This window comes from Balaenoptera acutorostrata, chromosome 6 (assembly GCF_949987535.1).
Source record: "Balaenoptera acutorostrata chromosome 6, mBalAcu1.1, whole genome shotgun sequence".
Taxonomy (NCBI): domain Eukaryota; kingdom Metazoa; phylum Chordata; class Mammalia; order Artiodactyla; family Balaenopteridae; genus Balaenoptera; species Balaenoptera acutorostrata.
This window is the reverse complement of record NC_080069.1, coordinates 82,188,704-82,204,358: the sequence shown is the minus strand read 5'-3', so window position 1 is coordinate 82,204,358 and position 15,655 is coordinate 82,188,704. Positions and strand designations below refer to the sequence as shown.

At 33.4% G+C, this 15,655-nt stretch overlaps 1 protein-coding gene across 4 annotated transcripts in view; it reads right to left on the bottom strand.

The window, feature by feature from the left end:
* VPS13A (vacuolar protein sorting 13 homolog A) overlaps positions 1 to 15,655 on the bottom strand; it is a 273,046-nt gene that overhangs the window by 245,936 nt on the left and 11,455 nt on the right. For all 4 annotated transcript variants that reach the window (XR_009008570.1, XM_007182294.2, XM_007182295.3 and 1 more), the window contains exons 2-3: positions 3,063 to 3,106; positions 785 to 827 (exon numbers count right to left, since the gene is read on the bottom strand). Coding sequence is in view for 3 of the 4 variants with exons in the window: in XM_007182294.2 (XP_007182356.2) it covers positions 785 to 827; positions 3,063 to 3,106 (87 nt within the window). In the remaining variant the exon portion in view is untranslated. The remainder of the gene's footprint in view (positions 1 to 784; positions 828 to 3,062; positions 3,107 to 15,655) is intronic.

The window sequence follows — 15,655 nt, the reverse complement described above, 5'->3', positions numbered from 1 at the left end:
AAAATTGTGGAGACATTCATCATGTAATTTATATAAGCTTTCAGAATACCTTGTTCCCCAAGTGACACCAAAACACTGCAATAACATTATATAAATTCTACTACACAAATTATCTGTATAACAAAAAAGCTTCTAAGTCACAAATAATAACACTATCATCTTGCACAATACTTAAAACAATAAAGTTTAAACAAAGTTAAAATAATAAACCAAAATACTTTAAGAAACCAAACATACATGTCTTTATTAAACATGTTAAAAGATCATATTTGAATCAATTATTTCTGTTCAACCAATACATTTAATATGTAAACTACAAAAACTGGAAAAATAATACAAAACAAGAAAGATAGCACAGTATTTTCCTAGAAAACTAGAAAACTTCCAGAGTGGAAACTAGGTTTTTGATTGGTTCCTAGTCATACTGCCTGGATGATCGAGACCCTACTTCTTATACCACATATCCATGGCCAATCAGAATACAGCAAGGATAACTAGTCAGAAACCTAAGAAACTGAGACAATCATGCTCTCTATTAGATTTAACGCTTTGGATCTCAACTCATTTTAATACTTAACAATATGCATAATTTCACCAGTACTGAACAAGGGATTCACGGACAACATTTTTAAGTTACACAACTAAGCTCTACGTAGATGAAAACACATAATGCTTTTAATTTATGCTCAGAAACATTATAAATATCACATTATAGAGATATTAGACATATTATTCTGGTTGCATGTCCAACAAGAAGGACATTCAAATAATAAGGACAGCTTACCTATATGGCCAACTTTAATTTTAAATGGTACATCCAGTTGACTCTACAAAAAATACACATATGTAAAATATTAGTACATATACAGTTCAACAAAACAGATGACTATTTGTTTCTTCCCAAAATTACTTAAGGGATTTAAGTTAAATTACACCTTCTCTTTACCCTCAACAGTTATTTAAATTTATAAATACATAATTGCAATATTATCTTCAAATCCATAAAATTCAGAGACTGATCACCTTAAAATAACTACAAAAAAGTTCTACAGCAATACTGACCCCTAAGTTACCCATACCAGAATCACTACAGCTTTTACACTGCTTGAAAAAAGGAAAAAGAAAGTGGGAAATTCCACTGTCAGTTTGTATTTGTAAGGAGATTAAACTCCATTTTGCAAAAAATATCCTCAAATAAATTTCTCCCCATTCAATTGGGAAACGACAACCTTTTCAATAAATGGTGCTGGGAAAACTGGATATCCACTTGCAAAAGAATGCAGTTGGACCCTTATCTTATGCCATATACAAAAATTAACTCAGAATGAACCAAATACCTAACATAAGAACTAGAACTATAAAACCTTAGAAGAAAACAAAAGGTAAAATCTTCTGGACACTGGACTGGGCAATGATTTCTTGGATATCACATGAAAGGCACAGGCAACAACAACAATAAAAAAAATGATGAAGTCAATTTCATCAAAATTAAAATTTTTTTGCATAAAAAAATTTTGTACATAACACTGTTAACAGAGGCATAAGACAACCCACAAAATGGGAGAAAGTATTTGCAAATCATATCTTCTGATAAGGGGAAATATCCAAAATATATAAAGAACCGAAACTAAACCAAAAAAAAAAACTTGATTAAAAAAAAAATCAGCAATGCTTTTCAATAGACATTTCTCCAAAGAACATATAAAAATGGCCAATAAGCACACAAAAAGATGCTCAGCCTCACCAGTCATTAGAGAAGTGCAAAGGAAAACCAAAACGATATACCACTTCATACCCATTGGGATGGCTGTTATCAAAAACCAGAAAATAAATGTTGTCAAGGATGTGGAGAAATTAGAACCCTCATGCATTGCTGGTGGGAATTCAGGCATACCTCATTTTATTGTACTTTGCTTTGTTGCGCTTCCCAGATACTGCGGGGGGTTTTTTTGTTTGTTTGTTTGTTTTTAACCAATTGAAGGTTTGTGGCAATTCTGTGTTAAGCAAATCTATCAGCGCCACTTTCCCAAGAGCGTTATTTTTTAATTGAGTTATGTAAACTGATTTTTGAGAATACAGTATGAGTAAATATAATTTTTATATGCACTGGGAAACCAAAAATTTCATGTGACTTGCTTTATTGCGATAGTATTCACTTTATTGCAGTGGACTGGAAACGAAACTGCAAAATCTCCAAAGTATGCCTGTGTAAAACGGTTCAACTGCTATGGAAAACAGTGTGGCAGTTCCTGAAAAGGCTAAACATAAAATTACCAAATAATCCAGCAATTTCACTCCTAAGTATTTACACACAGGAACTGAAGGTAAGAACTTGAACGGACATGTATGCTAATGTTCACTGTAGCATTATTCACAAGAGACAAAAGGCAGAAACAACCCAAGTGTCCATCAACAGATAAATGGACAAAATGTGGCATATACATACATTATTCAGCCAGATAAAGGAGTGATTTTCTGATAAATGCTACAACATGGATGAACCCTGAAGGAATTATGCTAAGTAAACTAGACACAAAATGACAAACATAGCATTATTCTATTTATATGAGGTACCTGGAATAGGCAAATTAAGACAGACAGAAAGTAGAAGTTAGCAGGGTATATGGAGAGAGGGAATGGGGAGTTAGGTATTTCTTACTGGTTACAGGGTTCCCCTTGGAGTATCAAAAATGTTTTAGAAATACATAATGATGACAGTTGTACAACACTGTAATTCATGCCACTGTATTCTACAGTAAAAAATGATTAAAATGGTATTAGGACAAAAAACACCTGAAGATGATTGGAGCGGTAAATTAACAATCTAAAATGCAACCATATAGGAAGAGATAAATTTTAGAAATATTTTTAATGGGGAAAATTACACTGTCAGTTTGTACTTTTATGGAGATTAAAAGTCCATTTTGCAAAATTCACATTTTACAAAAATTACTTTTTAAAATTTTTCTCAAACTTAAATAATTTAAGATGTTAAAGTAAATCAGGAAGAAGTCTATGTAGCTAACTTCACTAATACAACAATTTTTATAGTCAAAACCTACCAGGGCATTTTCTTTAATTTCAAGATTCTTCAGGGCCACAGCTCCTAAAGAAAAGATTATTAAAAAATAAAATTGAAATTTTCAAATAACTTTTATTTTAACAAGTTAGGTAAACTTCATTCCTAAATGTCATATTAAGGAAAATAATCATAAAAATGTACATAACAGAAACAGAATCCAACTATGATTGTTGGCTCACCTTCATCCTTCAACTTAGTCTAAGCTTGTATGTCTGACCAAAACATCATTTACTATAAGTTCTGACCTCTACAGTTGTAGCTCACTGTTAATGAATACATTTTCATCAAAATTATACAAATATTATGAATTTACCAACACAGCATGATGTAAGAAAATATAGGAAAAAATGAACTGTATTTAAATATATTTGTAATGAACAATTGCAAAGAAATTTTTAATCCATCAATGTGAGGTTAACAAGGATTTCCTAGAGATACTGGAATGTTGTCATATCTTGCTCTGTTTTAATTCTGCTACACAAAATGAATGCCTTCACTTTTAAGCAATAATTTGAATATGAGTAACTGCTGTCTAGATGTTCACATAACGTCTGGGGAAAAAAACAAGAAATAAACATCAGTAAACATCTAATAAAGGTAAGCTGTACAATTAGACAAACTTATTGATCCACTGTGGTAGTGACCAATCAGTGAATGATATAGGTACATGGAGTATCACTTATTGTTTTTTCTACTGTAATGTTCAAATGTAGAGCATAAACTTTTCATTTATGGATAATTCTTTGTACTGGCAGCCTTCAATATACGTTGTGCTCTGAATTTTTTTTCGAATCAATATACTATGCAGACATCAAATGAATTACTGAGTACAACTGAAAAGAAGTGCTATACTGTAAAACATTATTTTACATTAAAATGTATCTTCTATAAACATCTTTAAAGAAGTCTATAATGTTATACAATATCTCCACATACTGGTTAAAAAAATTAAATTTGATAGAAATATTTCTACCAAATATTCTTAACAAATAAAAAAGGGCTCACAGTGCAGCAAAATGAAAAATACATGACACTAAAAAAAAGATTAAGAGATAATGACATTAAAATGTCCAACGAAGTTAATATTTCCATATAAAACTAACTTTAGATGTTTGTAGTACCATTTAAAGTACAAGTGATTTTAGATTTTTGGTTTTTCCGGTTACCATGAGGTTTTTGTATAGCAGTCTATATATATATTGGGTTGGCCAAAATGTTCATTTGGGTTGTTCCGTAAGATGTACAGAACAACCCGAACGAACATTTTAGCCAACCCAATATATATATTTGGCCAACGCAGCATATACATATATATATATATATATATACATGGGTGTGTGTGTGTATATATATGTATTTTTTAATATATATATATGCAATTGTTTTAAGTTGCTGATCTCAAATGCATTTTTAAAAACTTGCATTTGTACTCTCCTCCTCTCACAATGACTGTTTTTGATATCACATTTTGTATCTAATTGTTTTGTGTATCCCTTAACTGCTTATTGTGGGTATAGATGATTTTGCTACTTTTGTCTTTTAACCTCCCTACTAGCTTTGTGTGTGGATGATTTCCTACCTTTACTATATGTTTGCCTTTTACCTGTGAGCCTTTTCATTTAATAATAGTCTTGCTTTGAATTGTGGCCTTTTCTTTTTTTCACCTAGAGAAGTTCCTTTAACATTTGTTGTAAAGCTGGTTTGGTAGTGCTGAACTCTTTTAGCTTTTGCTTGTTTGTAAAGCGTTTCATCTCTCCATCAAATCAGAAGGAGAGCCTTGCTAGGTAGAATATTCTTGATTATAGGTTTTACCCTTTCATCACTTTGGATATATTGTGTCACTCTCTTCTAGCCTGCAGAATTCCTGTTGAAAAATAAGCTGATAACCTTATGGGGATTTCCTTGTTATGTGTTGCTTTTCCCTTGTTGCTTTTCATATTTTCTCTTTGTCTTTAACTTTTGTCAGCTTGACTACTATGTGTCTCAGTGTGTTCCTCCTTGGGTTTATCATGTATGGGACTCTCTGCACTTCCTGGACTTCAGTGAGTGCTTCCTTTTTCATGTTAGGGAAGTTTTTGGCTATTACGTTTCGTATAGATTGCTATACAAAAACATCATGGTAACCACAAACCAAAAATCTACAACAGATATACACACAAAAAAGAAAAGGAATCCCAAACACAAAGATATTCATCAAATCACAAGAGAAGAGAACAAGAGGAGAAAGAATGGGAACCTACAAAAATAAGTTCAAAGCAATTAACAAAATGACAATAAGAACATACATATCAATAATTACCTTAAATGTAAATGGTCTAAATGCTCCAACCAAAAGACAGAGAGTGGCTGAATGGATACAGAAACGAGACCCATATATACGCTGTCTACAAAAGACTCACTTCAGATCTAGAGACACACACAGACTAAAAGTGAGAGGATGAAAAAAGGTATTCCATGTAAATGAAAATCAAAAGAAAGCCCGACTAGTAATACTTGTAGCACACAAAATCGACTTTAAAATAAAGATTGTTATAAAAAAACAAAATAGGACACAATATACTGATCAAAGGATCAAACCAAGAAAAAGATACAATTGTAAATATACATGAACCCAAGACAAGACCACCTAAATATATAAGGCAAACATTAAAAGAAGTAAAAGGAGGAATCAACAGTAACATGATAATAGTAAGGGATTTTAACACCCGCATGTACATCAATGGACAGATCATCCAGACAGAAATCAATAAGGTAACACTGGACTTAAATGACAGACTAGACTACCTGAACTTAACTGATACATATAGAGAATTCGGTCCAAAAGCAGCAGAATACACATTCTTTTCAAGTGCACATAGAACATTCTCCAGGAGAGATCACATGCTGGGCCACAAAGCAAGTCTCAGTAAATTTAAGAAAGCTGTAATCATATCAAGCATCTTTTCCCACCACAACGCTATGGGATGAGAAAACAACTGAAAGAAAAAAATTGCAAAAAACACAAATACATGGGCTAATCATTATGTTACTAAACAACCAATGGATCATTGAAGAAATCAAAGAAGAAATTTAAAAATACCTAGAGACAAATGAAAATGAAAAAAAGACAATCCAAAACCTATGGGACACAGCAAAAGCAGTTCTAAGAGGGAAGTTTATAGTGATGCAAGCTTACCTCGGGAAACAGGAAAAATCTCAATTAAAAAAACTTAACCTTACACCTAAAGCAACTAGAGAAAGAACAAACAAAACTCAAAGTTAGCAGAAGGAAAGAAATCATAAAGATCAGAGCAAAAATAAATGAAATAGAGACCAAGAAAATAGAAAAGAACAATAAAACTAAAAGCTGATTCTTTGAAAAGTTTAACAAAATTGATAAACCTTTAGCCAGATTCATCAAGAAAAAAAGAGAGGACTCAAATCAATAAAATTAGAAATGAGAAAGGAGAAGTTATAACGGACACCAGAGAAGTATAAAGGACCATAAGAGACTACTACAAGCAACTATATGCCAATAAAATGGACAACCTAAAAGAAATGGACAAATTCTTAGAAAGGTACAATCTCCCAAGACTGAACCAGGAAGAAATAGAAAATATGAACAGACCAAGTACAAGTACTGAAATTGAAACTGTGATTAAAAAGCTCCCAAAAAACAAAAGTCCAGGACCAGATGGCTCCACAGGTGAATTCTACCAAACACTTAGAGTTAACACCTATCCTTCTTAAACTACTCCAAAAAATTGCAGAGGAAGGAACACTTCGAAACTCATTCTATGAGGCCACCATCATCCTGATACCAAAACCAAAGATACCATAAAAAAAGAAAATTACAGGCCAATATCACTGATGACCACAGATGCAGAAATTCTCAATAAAATACCAGCAAACCAAATCCAACAATACATTAAGAGGATCATACACCATGATCAAGTGGGATTTATCCCAGGGATGCAAGGAGTTTTCAATACCCACAAAACAATCAGTGTGATACAGCACATTAACAAAATGAAGAATAAAAACCATATGATCATCTCAATAGATGCAGAAAAAACTTTTGATAAAATTCAACATCCATTTTGTCTGTAATATATGATTACAAACCCACAGCTACCATCATACTCAATGCTGAAAAGCTGAAAGCATTTCCTCTAAGATCAAGAACAAGACAAGGACATTCACCTTCGCCATATTTACTCAATGTAGGTTTGGAAATCCTAGCCACAGCAATCAGAGAAGAAAAAGAAATAAAAGGAATCCAAATTGGAAAGGAAGAAGTAAAATTGTCACTGTTTGCAGATAACATGGTACTATACATGGGAAATCTTTAAGACACCACCAGAAAACTACTATAGCTCATCAATGAACCCAGTAAAGTTGTAGGATACAAAATTAACATACAGAAAGCTGTTGTAATTTTATACACTAACAACAAAGTATCAAAGAGAAATTAAGGAAACAATCCAATTTACTATTGCATCAAAAAGAATAAAATACCTAGGAATATATCTACCCAAGGAGGTAAAAGACCTGTATTCAGAAGACTATATAAGACACGAATAAAAGAAACTGAAGATGACACAAACAGATGAAAAGATATACCATGTTCTTGGATTGAAAGAATTAATACTGTTAAAACAACCATACTACCCAAGGCAAAGTACAGATTCAATGCAATCCCTATCAATATACCAATGGCATTTTTCACAGAACTAGAACAAATAATTTTAAAATTTTCATGGAAACACAAAAGAGCTTGAATAGCCAAAACAATCTTGAGAAAGAAGAACAGAGCTGGAGTAATCACACTCCCTGACTTCAAACTATACTACAAAGCTACAGTAATCAAAACAGTACTGGTACTGGCACAAAAACAGACACATTGATCAAGGTAAGAGGAGAGCCCAGAAATAAACCCACACACTTATGGTCAATTAATCTAAGAGAAAGAAAACAAGAATATACAATGAAGAAAAGACAGTCTCTTCAACAAGTGGTGCTAAGAAAACTGGACAGCTACATGTAAAAGAACAAAATTAGAACATTTTCTAACACTATATACAAAAATAAACTCAAAATGAATTAAAGACCTAAATGTAAGACCGGATACTATCAAACTCCTAGAGGAAAACATAGGCAGAACACTCTGACATAAATTGCAGCAATATTTTTTGGATCCATCTTCTAAAGCAAAGGAAACAAAAGCAAACGCCCCCCCCCCAAAAAACCCAATTAAACTTAAAAGCTTTTGCACAGCAAAGGAAACCATCAACAAAACAAAAAGACAACCTACTGAATGGGAGAAAATATTTATAAATGAAATGACCGATAAGGAGTTAACATCCAACATATATTAACAGTTGATACAACTCAACATCAAAAAAAAAAAGCCGGGGAATTCCTTGGTGGTCCAGATGTTGGGACTCCACGCTTCCACTGCATGGGGCCCAGGTTCAATCCCTGGTTGGGGAACTAAGATCCTGCATGCTGCATGGTGTGGCAAAACAAACAAACAAGGAAACAAACCAAAAAAAAAAAAAAAAAAAAGATTAAAAATGGGCAAAAGAACTGAATAGGCATTTTCCCAAAGAAGACAAGCAGATGGCCAACAGGCATATGAAAACATGCTCAACATCATTAATCATCAAGGAAATGCAAATCAAAACCACAATAAGATATCACCTCACACCTGTCAGAATGGCTATCATCAAAAAGAAGACAAGTGACAAATGTTGGCAAGGATATGGAGGAAAGGGAACCCTTGTACACTGTTGGTGGGAATGTAAATTGGTGTAGCCACTGTGGAACACAGTATGAAGGTTTCTCAAAAAATGGAAAACAGAACTACCAGATGACCCAGCAATTCCACTCCTTGGGTATATATCTGAAAAAAACCCAAAACACTAATTAGAAAATATACATGCACCCCAGTGTTCATAGCAGCATCATTTACAATTGCCAAGATATGGAAGCAACTTAAGTGTCCATCAACAGATGAATAGATTAAGAAAATGTGGTATATAATATACAATGGAATAATACCTAGCCATAAAAAAGAATAAAATATTGCCATTTGCAGCAACATGGATGGACTTGGAAGGCATTATGCTAAGTGACATAAATCAGAGAAAGGCAAATACTATATGATATCACTTATATGTGGAATCAAAAAAAATACAACAAGCTAGTGAATAAAACAAATAAGAAGCAGACTCACAGGTACAGAGAACAAACTAGTGGTTACCAATGGAGAGAGGGAAGGGGAAAGAAACAATATAGGGGTTGGGGGGAAAAAGATTATTATGGCTATTATGGGATTATATGAAATTGTATGTGTGAAACTTTTGATAACTGTAAAGCACTATTGGATTTAAAAAATCTTTCCTTCAATGAAAAAATCAATTAAAAATAAAAAATAAATAAAAATAAAATACAAGTGAGTGATTATGTGATAATTTCTATCTTATTTCACTGGGTCTGTTCATAAATTTACAACACTGAACAGTTCTGAAATGTACATTTTAAATAAAGTTTAAGCCATTTTACATACTTTAAAAAAAATCAGCAAGCTTGAGGATATGTAAATATAAACTTCCAAACTGAAATGCAAAGAGAAAAATAAAGTAAAATAAAAATAATGGAACAGAATGTCCAAGAACTGTAGGACAATTATAAAAGCTGTAACGTATGCATAATGGGAATACCAGAAGGCAAAAAAGGAGAGAGGAGCAAAAATATACACATATATTTGGAGCAATAATGGCTGAGAAATTTCTGAAATTAATGATAAAGACACCAAACCACAGATCCAGGAAGCTCAGAAAATATCAAGCAGGGAAATAAAAAATCTACACCTAGGCATACCATAATCAAACTGCAGAAAATAAAAGGAAAAAATCTTGAATATGATCCAGAAAATCCACTTCTTCATATACATCCAAAGGCAAAGAAAATGGGATAGCAAAAAGATTTCTGCGGGACTTCCCTGGTGGTGCAGTGGTTAAGACTCTGCGCTCCCAATGCAGGGGGCCAAGGTTCGATCCCTGGTCAGGGAACTAGATCCCTCATGCATATGCAACTAAGAGTTCACATGCCACATCTAAGGAGCCAGTGAGACGCAACTAAGCAGCCTGTGAGCCACAACTAAGGAGCCCTCCTGCCGCAACTAAGACCTGGCACAACCAAATAAATAAAAAGATTAAAGAAAAAAGATTTCTGCACTCACATGTTTATTGCAGCATTATTCACAATAGCCAAAATATGGAAACAACCTACATGTCATCAAGATGAATGGATAAAGAAGATGTGGTTCATATATACAATGGAATATTAAGCCATGAGTAAGAAACAAACTTGAAACAACAAGGATAGACTCCCTCTGAGGGGCTTATGGTTAGTGAGATAAGCCAGACAGAGAAAGATGAACACTGTACAATATCATTTATGTGAAGAATCTAAAAAACCCAAACTTGTAGAAACAGAGTAGAATGGTGGCTACCAGGGACTGGAATGTGGGATAATTGGGGAGATGTTGTTAAAGGACACAAACTTGCAACAATGATAATTAAGTTATGGAGATCTAATGCAGCACATGGTGACTATAGTCAAAATAGTGTATTATATATTTCAACAATTGCTGAGAAACTAAATCTTAAACGTTTTCACCACAAAAAAGAAACGATATTGATGTGAATTGATAGAGGTGTCAGCTAAAGCTATGGTGGCAACCATACTGCAATATATAAATGTATCAAACCAACATGTTGCACACCTTAAACTTATTCAATGTTGTATGTACATGAGATCAACTACAACAAGTCTTGAAAGACAGTAGAAAACACACACACACCAACAGAGATATAAGGAATAACTGGACTGAAAACTCACTAGAGAAAATCAAAAGCAGACTTGAACAGGCAAAAGAATGAATCAGAAAACTTGAAGACAGGTCATTTGAAAATATACAGTTAGGAGTAAAAACAAAAAAAAATTAAGAAAAGTGAACAGAGGCTAAGGGACTTATGGGACATCATTACGTGGGTCAATATATCATTAATCATGGGAGTCCACAAGGAGGACAGATAAAGGGGTGGAGAGCTTATTTGAAGAAATAATAGCCAGAAACCTCCCAAATTTGAAGAAAGACATGGATATATAAATTCAAGAATCTCAAACAAGAAACACAATAATCAAAGAGAGACTATTAAAGGCAACAAGAGAAAAGCAACTTGACATGTACATAGGATCTTCAATAAGATTATCAGTAGATTTCTCAGCAGAAAAACCGCAAGCCAGGAAACAGGGGAATAATATATTTAAAGTGCTGAATTAAAACAAAAACAAAAACTGTCAATCAAGAGCATTATATCCAGAAAAAATGAGGGGAAAATTAAGATATTCTCTGATAAACAAAAGCTGAGGGAGTTCATTACCAGCAGAGCTGTCTTACAAGAAGTTTTAAAGGGAGTCCTTCCAGTTAAAAAGAAAGGATGCTAGGTGCTAACATGAAGCCATATAAAAATATAAAGTTCTCCAATAAACAAAGATACATGGGCAAATATAAAAACCAGTACTATTGTGGTTCAACTTTTTAACTCCATTTTTTATTCTTTTACAGGGTTTAAAAGACAAAAAGATTAAAAAGTTATAAAGCTATGTTACTAGATACATACTATATAAAGATGTCATTTTTTTTTTTTTACATCAATAACAAAGATGGGGAGGCAAGCTGTAAAGGAGTAAAGTTACTGTACGCAATTGAATTTAAGCCAGTATCAGTTTAAAATATACTGTTATAACATTAAGATATTATATGTAATCCCTGTGAAACCACAAAGGAAATATCTATAGACTATACACAAAAGGAAATAAGGGAATCAAAACACATCACTACAAAAAAATTGAACACAAAGAAAGCAATAAGAAAAAAAGAGAAACAAAAAGTCATAAGACATAAAATAATTAACAAAACAGCAATAGTAAATCCTTCCCTATCAGTAATTGCTTTAAGTGTAAACAGTTTAAACTTCCCAATCAAAAGACACAGATGGACAGAGGGATTTAAAAAAACAAACAAAAACAGGATCCCTCTATGTTGGTCTAAGGCCACACATAGCTCACAAGTGAAAGGATTAAAAAATATTTCCCTTGCGAATAATAAGCAAAAGAGAGCAGAAATAGCTACACTGATATTAGACAAAACTGACTTTAAGTCAAAAGCTGTTACAAGAAACAAAAAAGGGCATTATAAGACAATAAAAGGGTCAATTCACTAAGAAGATATAAAAGTTATAAACATATATGCACCAAACATCAGAAATCAAAAACATATGAAGCAAACACTAACATAATTGAAGAGAGAAATAGACAGCTCTACAGTATTAGTAGGCGGCTTCAATACACAACTTCAGTAACGAATGGAACAACCAGACAGAAGGTTAACAAGAAAATAGATGAATTGAACTTAACAAATATATACAGACCACCCTTACCCAACAACAGAATACACAATTTCCTCAAGTGCACAGGGAACATTTTCCACTATAGGTCTATGTTAGGCAACAAAAGAATCTAAATAAATTTTAAAAGATTGAAATTATATAAGCTATGTTTTCTGATGGAATGAGTGGAATGAATCCAGAAATCAACAGCAGAAGGAAAACTAAAAAATCCACAAATATATGAAAATTAACACACTCAAGCAATGAAGCAAAGAAGAAACCACAAGAAAAATTTTAAAACAATTTAAGAAAAATTAAAATGGAAACAACATACCAAAATTTATGGGATGCAGCAAGAGCAGTCCTGGGAGACAAATTATAGCAGTAAATGTTTACATTAAGAAGGAAGACATAATCCCAAATCAACAACCTAAATTTGCATCTTAAAGAACAGAAAAAGATTAACTACACCCAAAGCTACCAGAAGGAATGAAATAATAAAGTTTAGAACAGACATAAGCAAAACAAAGAACAGAAAACCAAGAGAAAATTGATGAAAGCAAAAGCTTGAAACCACACATAGCTCGAAAGTGAAAGGATTAAAAGAGTTCCCATGCAAATAATAACTAAGAGAGCAGAAATAGCTATACTGATATTAGACAAAACAGACTTTAAGTCAAAAGCTGTTACAAGAAACAAAAAAGTTCAACAAAATTGATAAATCATTAGCTAGCCTGACCAAGAAAAAGAGAGAGGAGTCGAATACAATTGACCCTTGAACAACACAGGTTTGAATTTTGTGGGTCCACTTACATGTGGATTTTCTTCCAATAAGTACATACTTCAGTACTACATGATCCATAGATAGCTGAATCCGAGAATGTGAACCACAGATATGGAAGGCCAATTGTAAAGTTATATGCAGATTTTCGACTGTGTGGGGGTTCGATGCCCCTAACCCCTGCGTTGTTCAAGAATCAACTGTAACTAAAATGAGAAATGAAGAAGGGGATAGTACCACCAATTTTACAAAAATAAAAAGGATTGTAAGAATACTATGAACAGCTGTATGTCAACAAATTTGATAGCCTAGATAAAATGGATAAATTCCTAGAAACATTCACCCTACCACTAATGAATCATGAAGAAATGCATAATCTGAACAGATCTATAATTAGTAACGAGATTTCATCATTAATCAAAAACATCCCCACAACAACAACAACAAAAGCCCAGGATCAGATAGTTTCTTCTACCAAACATTTAAAAGAGAACACCAGGGGCTTCCCTGGTGGCGCAGTGGTTGAGAATCTGCCTGCCAATGCAGGGGACACGGGTTCGAGCCCTGGTCTGGGAAGATCCCACATGCCACGGAGCAACTGGGCCCGTGAGCCACAACTGCTGAGCCTGCGCGTCTGGAGCCTGTGCCCCGCAACGGGAGGGGCCGCGATAGTGAAAAGGCCCGCGCACCGCGATGAAGAGCGGCCCCCGCACCGCGATGAAGAGTGGCCCCCACTTGCCGCAACTAGAGAAAGCCCTCACACGAAAACTAAGAGACCCAACACAGTCATAAATAAATAAATAAATAAATAAAATAAAGTATTAAAAACTATTAAAAAAAATAAATAAATAAATAAAATAAATAAAAGAGAACACCAATCCTCCTCAAATTCTTCCCAAAAACTGAAGAGAAGGAAATACTTCCAAACTCAATATACGAGGTCAGCATTAATCTGATACCAAAGCCAGACAAAGATACCACAGGAAAACTACAGATCAATATCCCCCATGGATACTGAGGCAAAAATCCTCAACAAAATACTAGCAAACAAAATTCAATGGTACACTAAAAGAATTATATACCATTACTCAGTATAACATTCTAGGAATGGAAAGATGGTTCAATACACAAATTCAATCAACGTGATACACCTCATTAACAGAATGAAGGAAAAAACACAGATCACCTCAACTGATGAAGAAAATGCATTCAAAAAAATTTCAACATTCTTTCATGATAAAAACACTCAAAAAGTTAGGAATTAAAGGAAACTTCCTCAATATATTAAGGCCATATATGAAAAGCCCACAATGAACATCATACTCATTGGTGAAAGACATGTCTTTTCCTCTAACATCAGAAACAAGATAAGGATGCCCACTTTTGCCACTTTTATTCAACATAGAAAGTCATAGCCAGAGCAATTAGGCAAGAAGAATAAATAAAAGGCATCCACATTGGAAAGGAAGAAGTAAAATTCTCTCTGTTCACAGACAGCATGATCTTATATGAAGAAAAACTTGAATATTCCACACAAAAAAACTGCTAGAATAAATGTATTCAGCATGTTGCTGGGTACACAATCAAAACACAAAAATCAGTTGTTTCTATACACTAACAATGAACAATTCAAGATGGAAATTAAGAAAAAAATTCCATTTACAATAGCGTCAAAAATAATAAAATGCTTAGCAATAAACTTAATGGGGGGGGGGGAGGGGAGAATGATTTATACCCCAAAACCTATAAAACATTGTTGAAATAAAGTAAAAACACGTATAAATGGAAAGACGTTCCATGTTCACAGACTGGAAGACAATATTGTTAAGATATCAGTACTACTCAAAGCAACCTACAGATTCAATGTAATCCACATTAAAATCCCAATGTTTTTTGCAGAAATAGAAAAATTCATCTTTAAATTCATATGGCATCTCAAAGGACCCACAAACAGTCAAAACAACCTTCAAAAGAAACTTGGCAGTCTCACATTTCCTGATTTCGAAATGTACTAACAAAAGCACAGTGATCAAAACAACATGGTGCTTGCTAAAAAGACAACATATGGAATGGGAGAATATATTTGCAAATGACGTGACTGACAAGGGGTTAATATCCAAAATATGCAAACAGCTCATACAACTCAATATCAAAAAAACAAACAATCCAATAAAAAAAAAATGGGTGGAAGACTTGAATAGACACTTTCCCAAAGACAACATATGGACGGCTAATAGGCACATGAAAAGATTCTCAATATTGCTAATTATTAGAGAAATGCAAATCAAAACCACAAAGAGATATCACTTCACACCTGTCAGAATGGTTATCATCAAAAGTCTACAAACAACA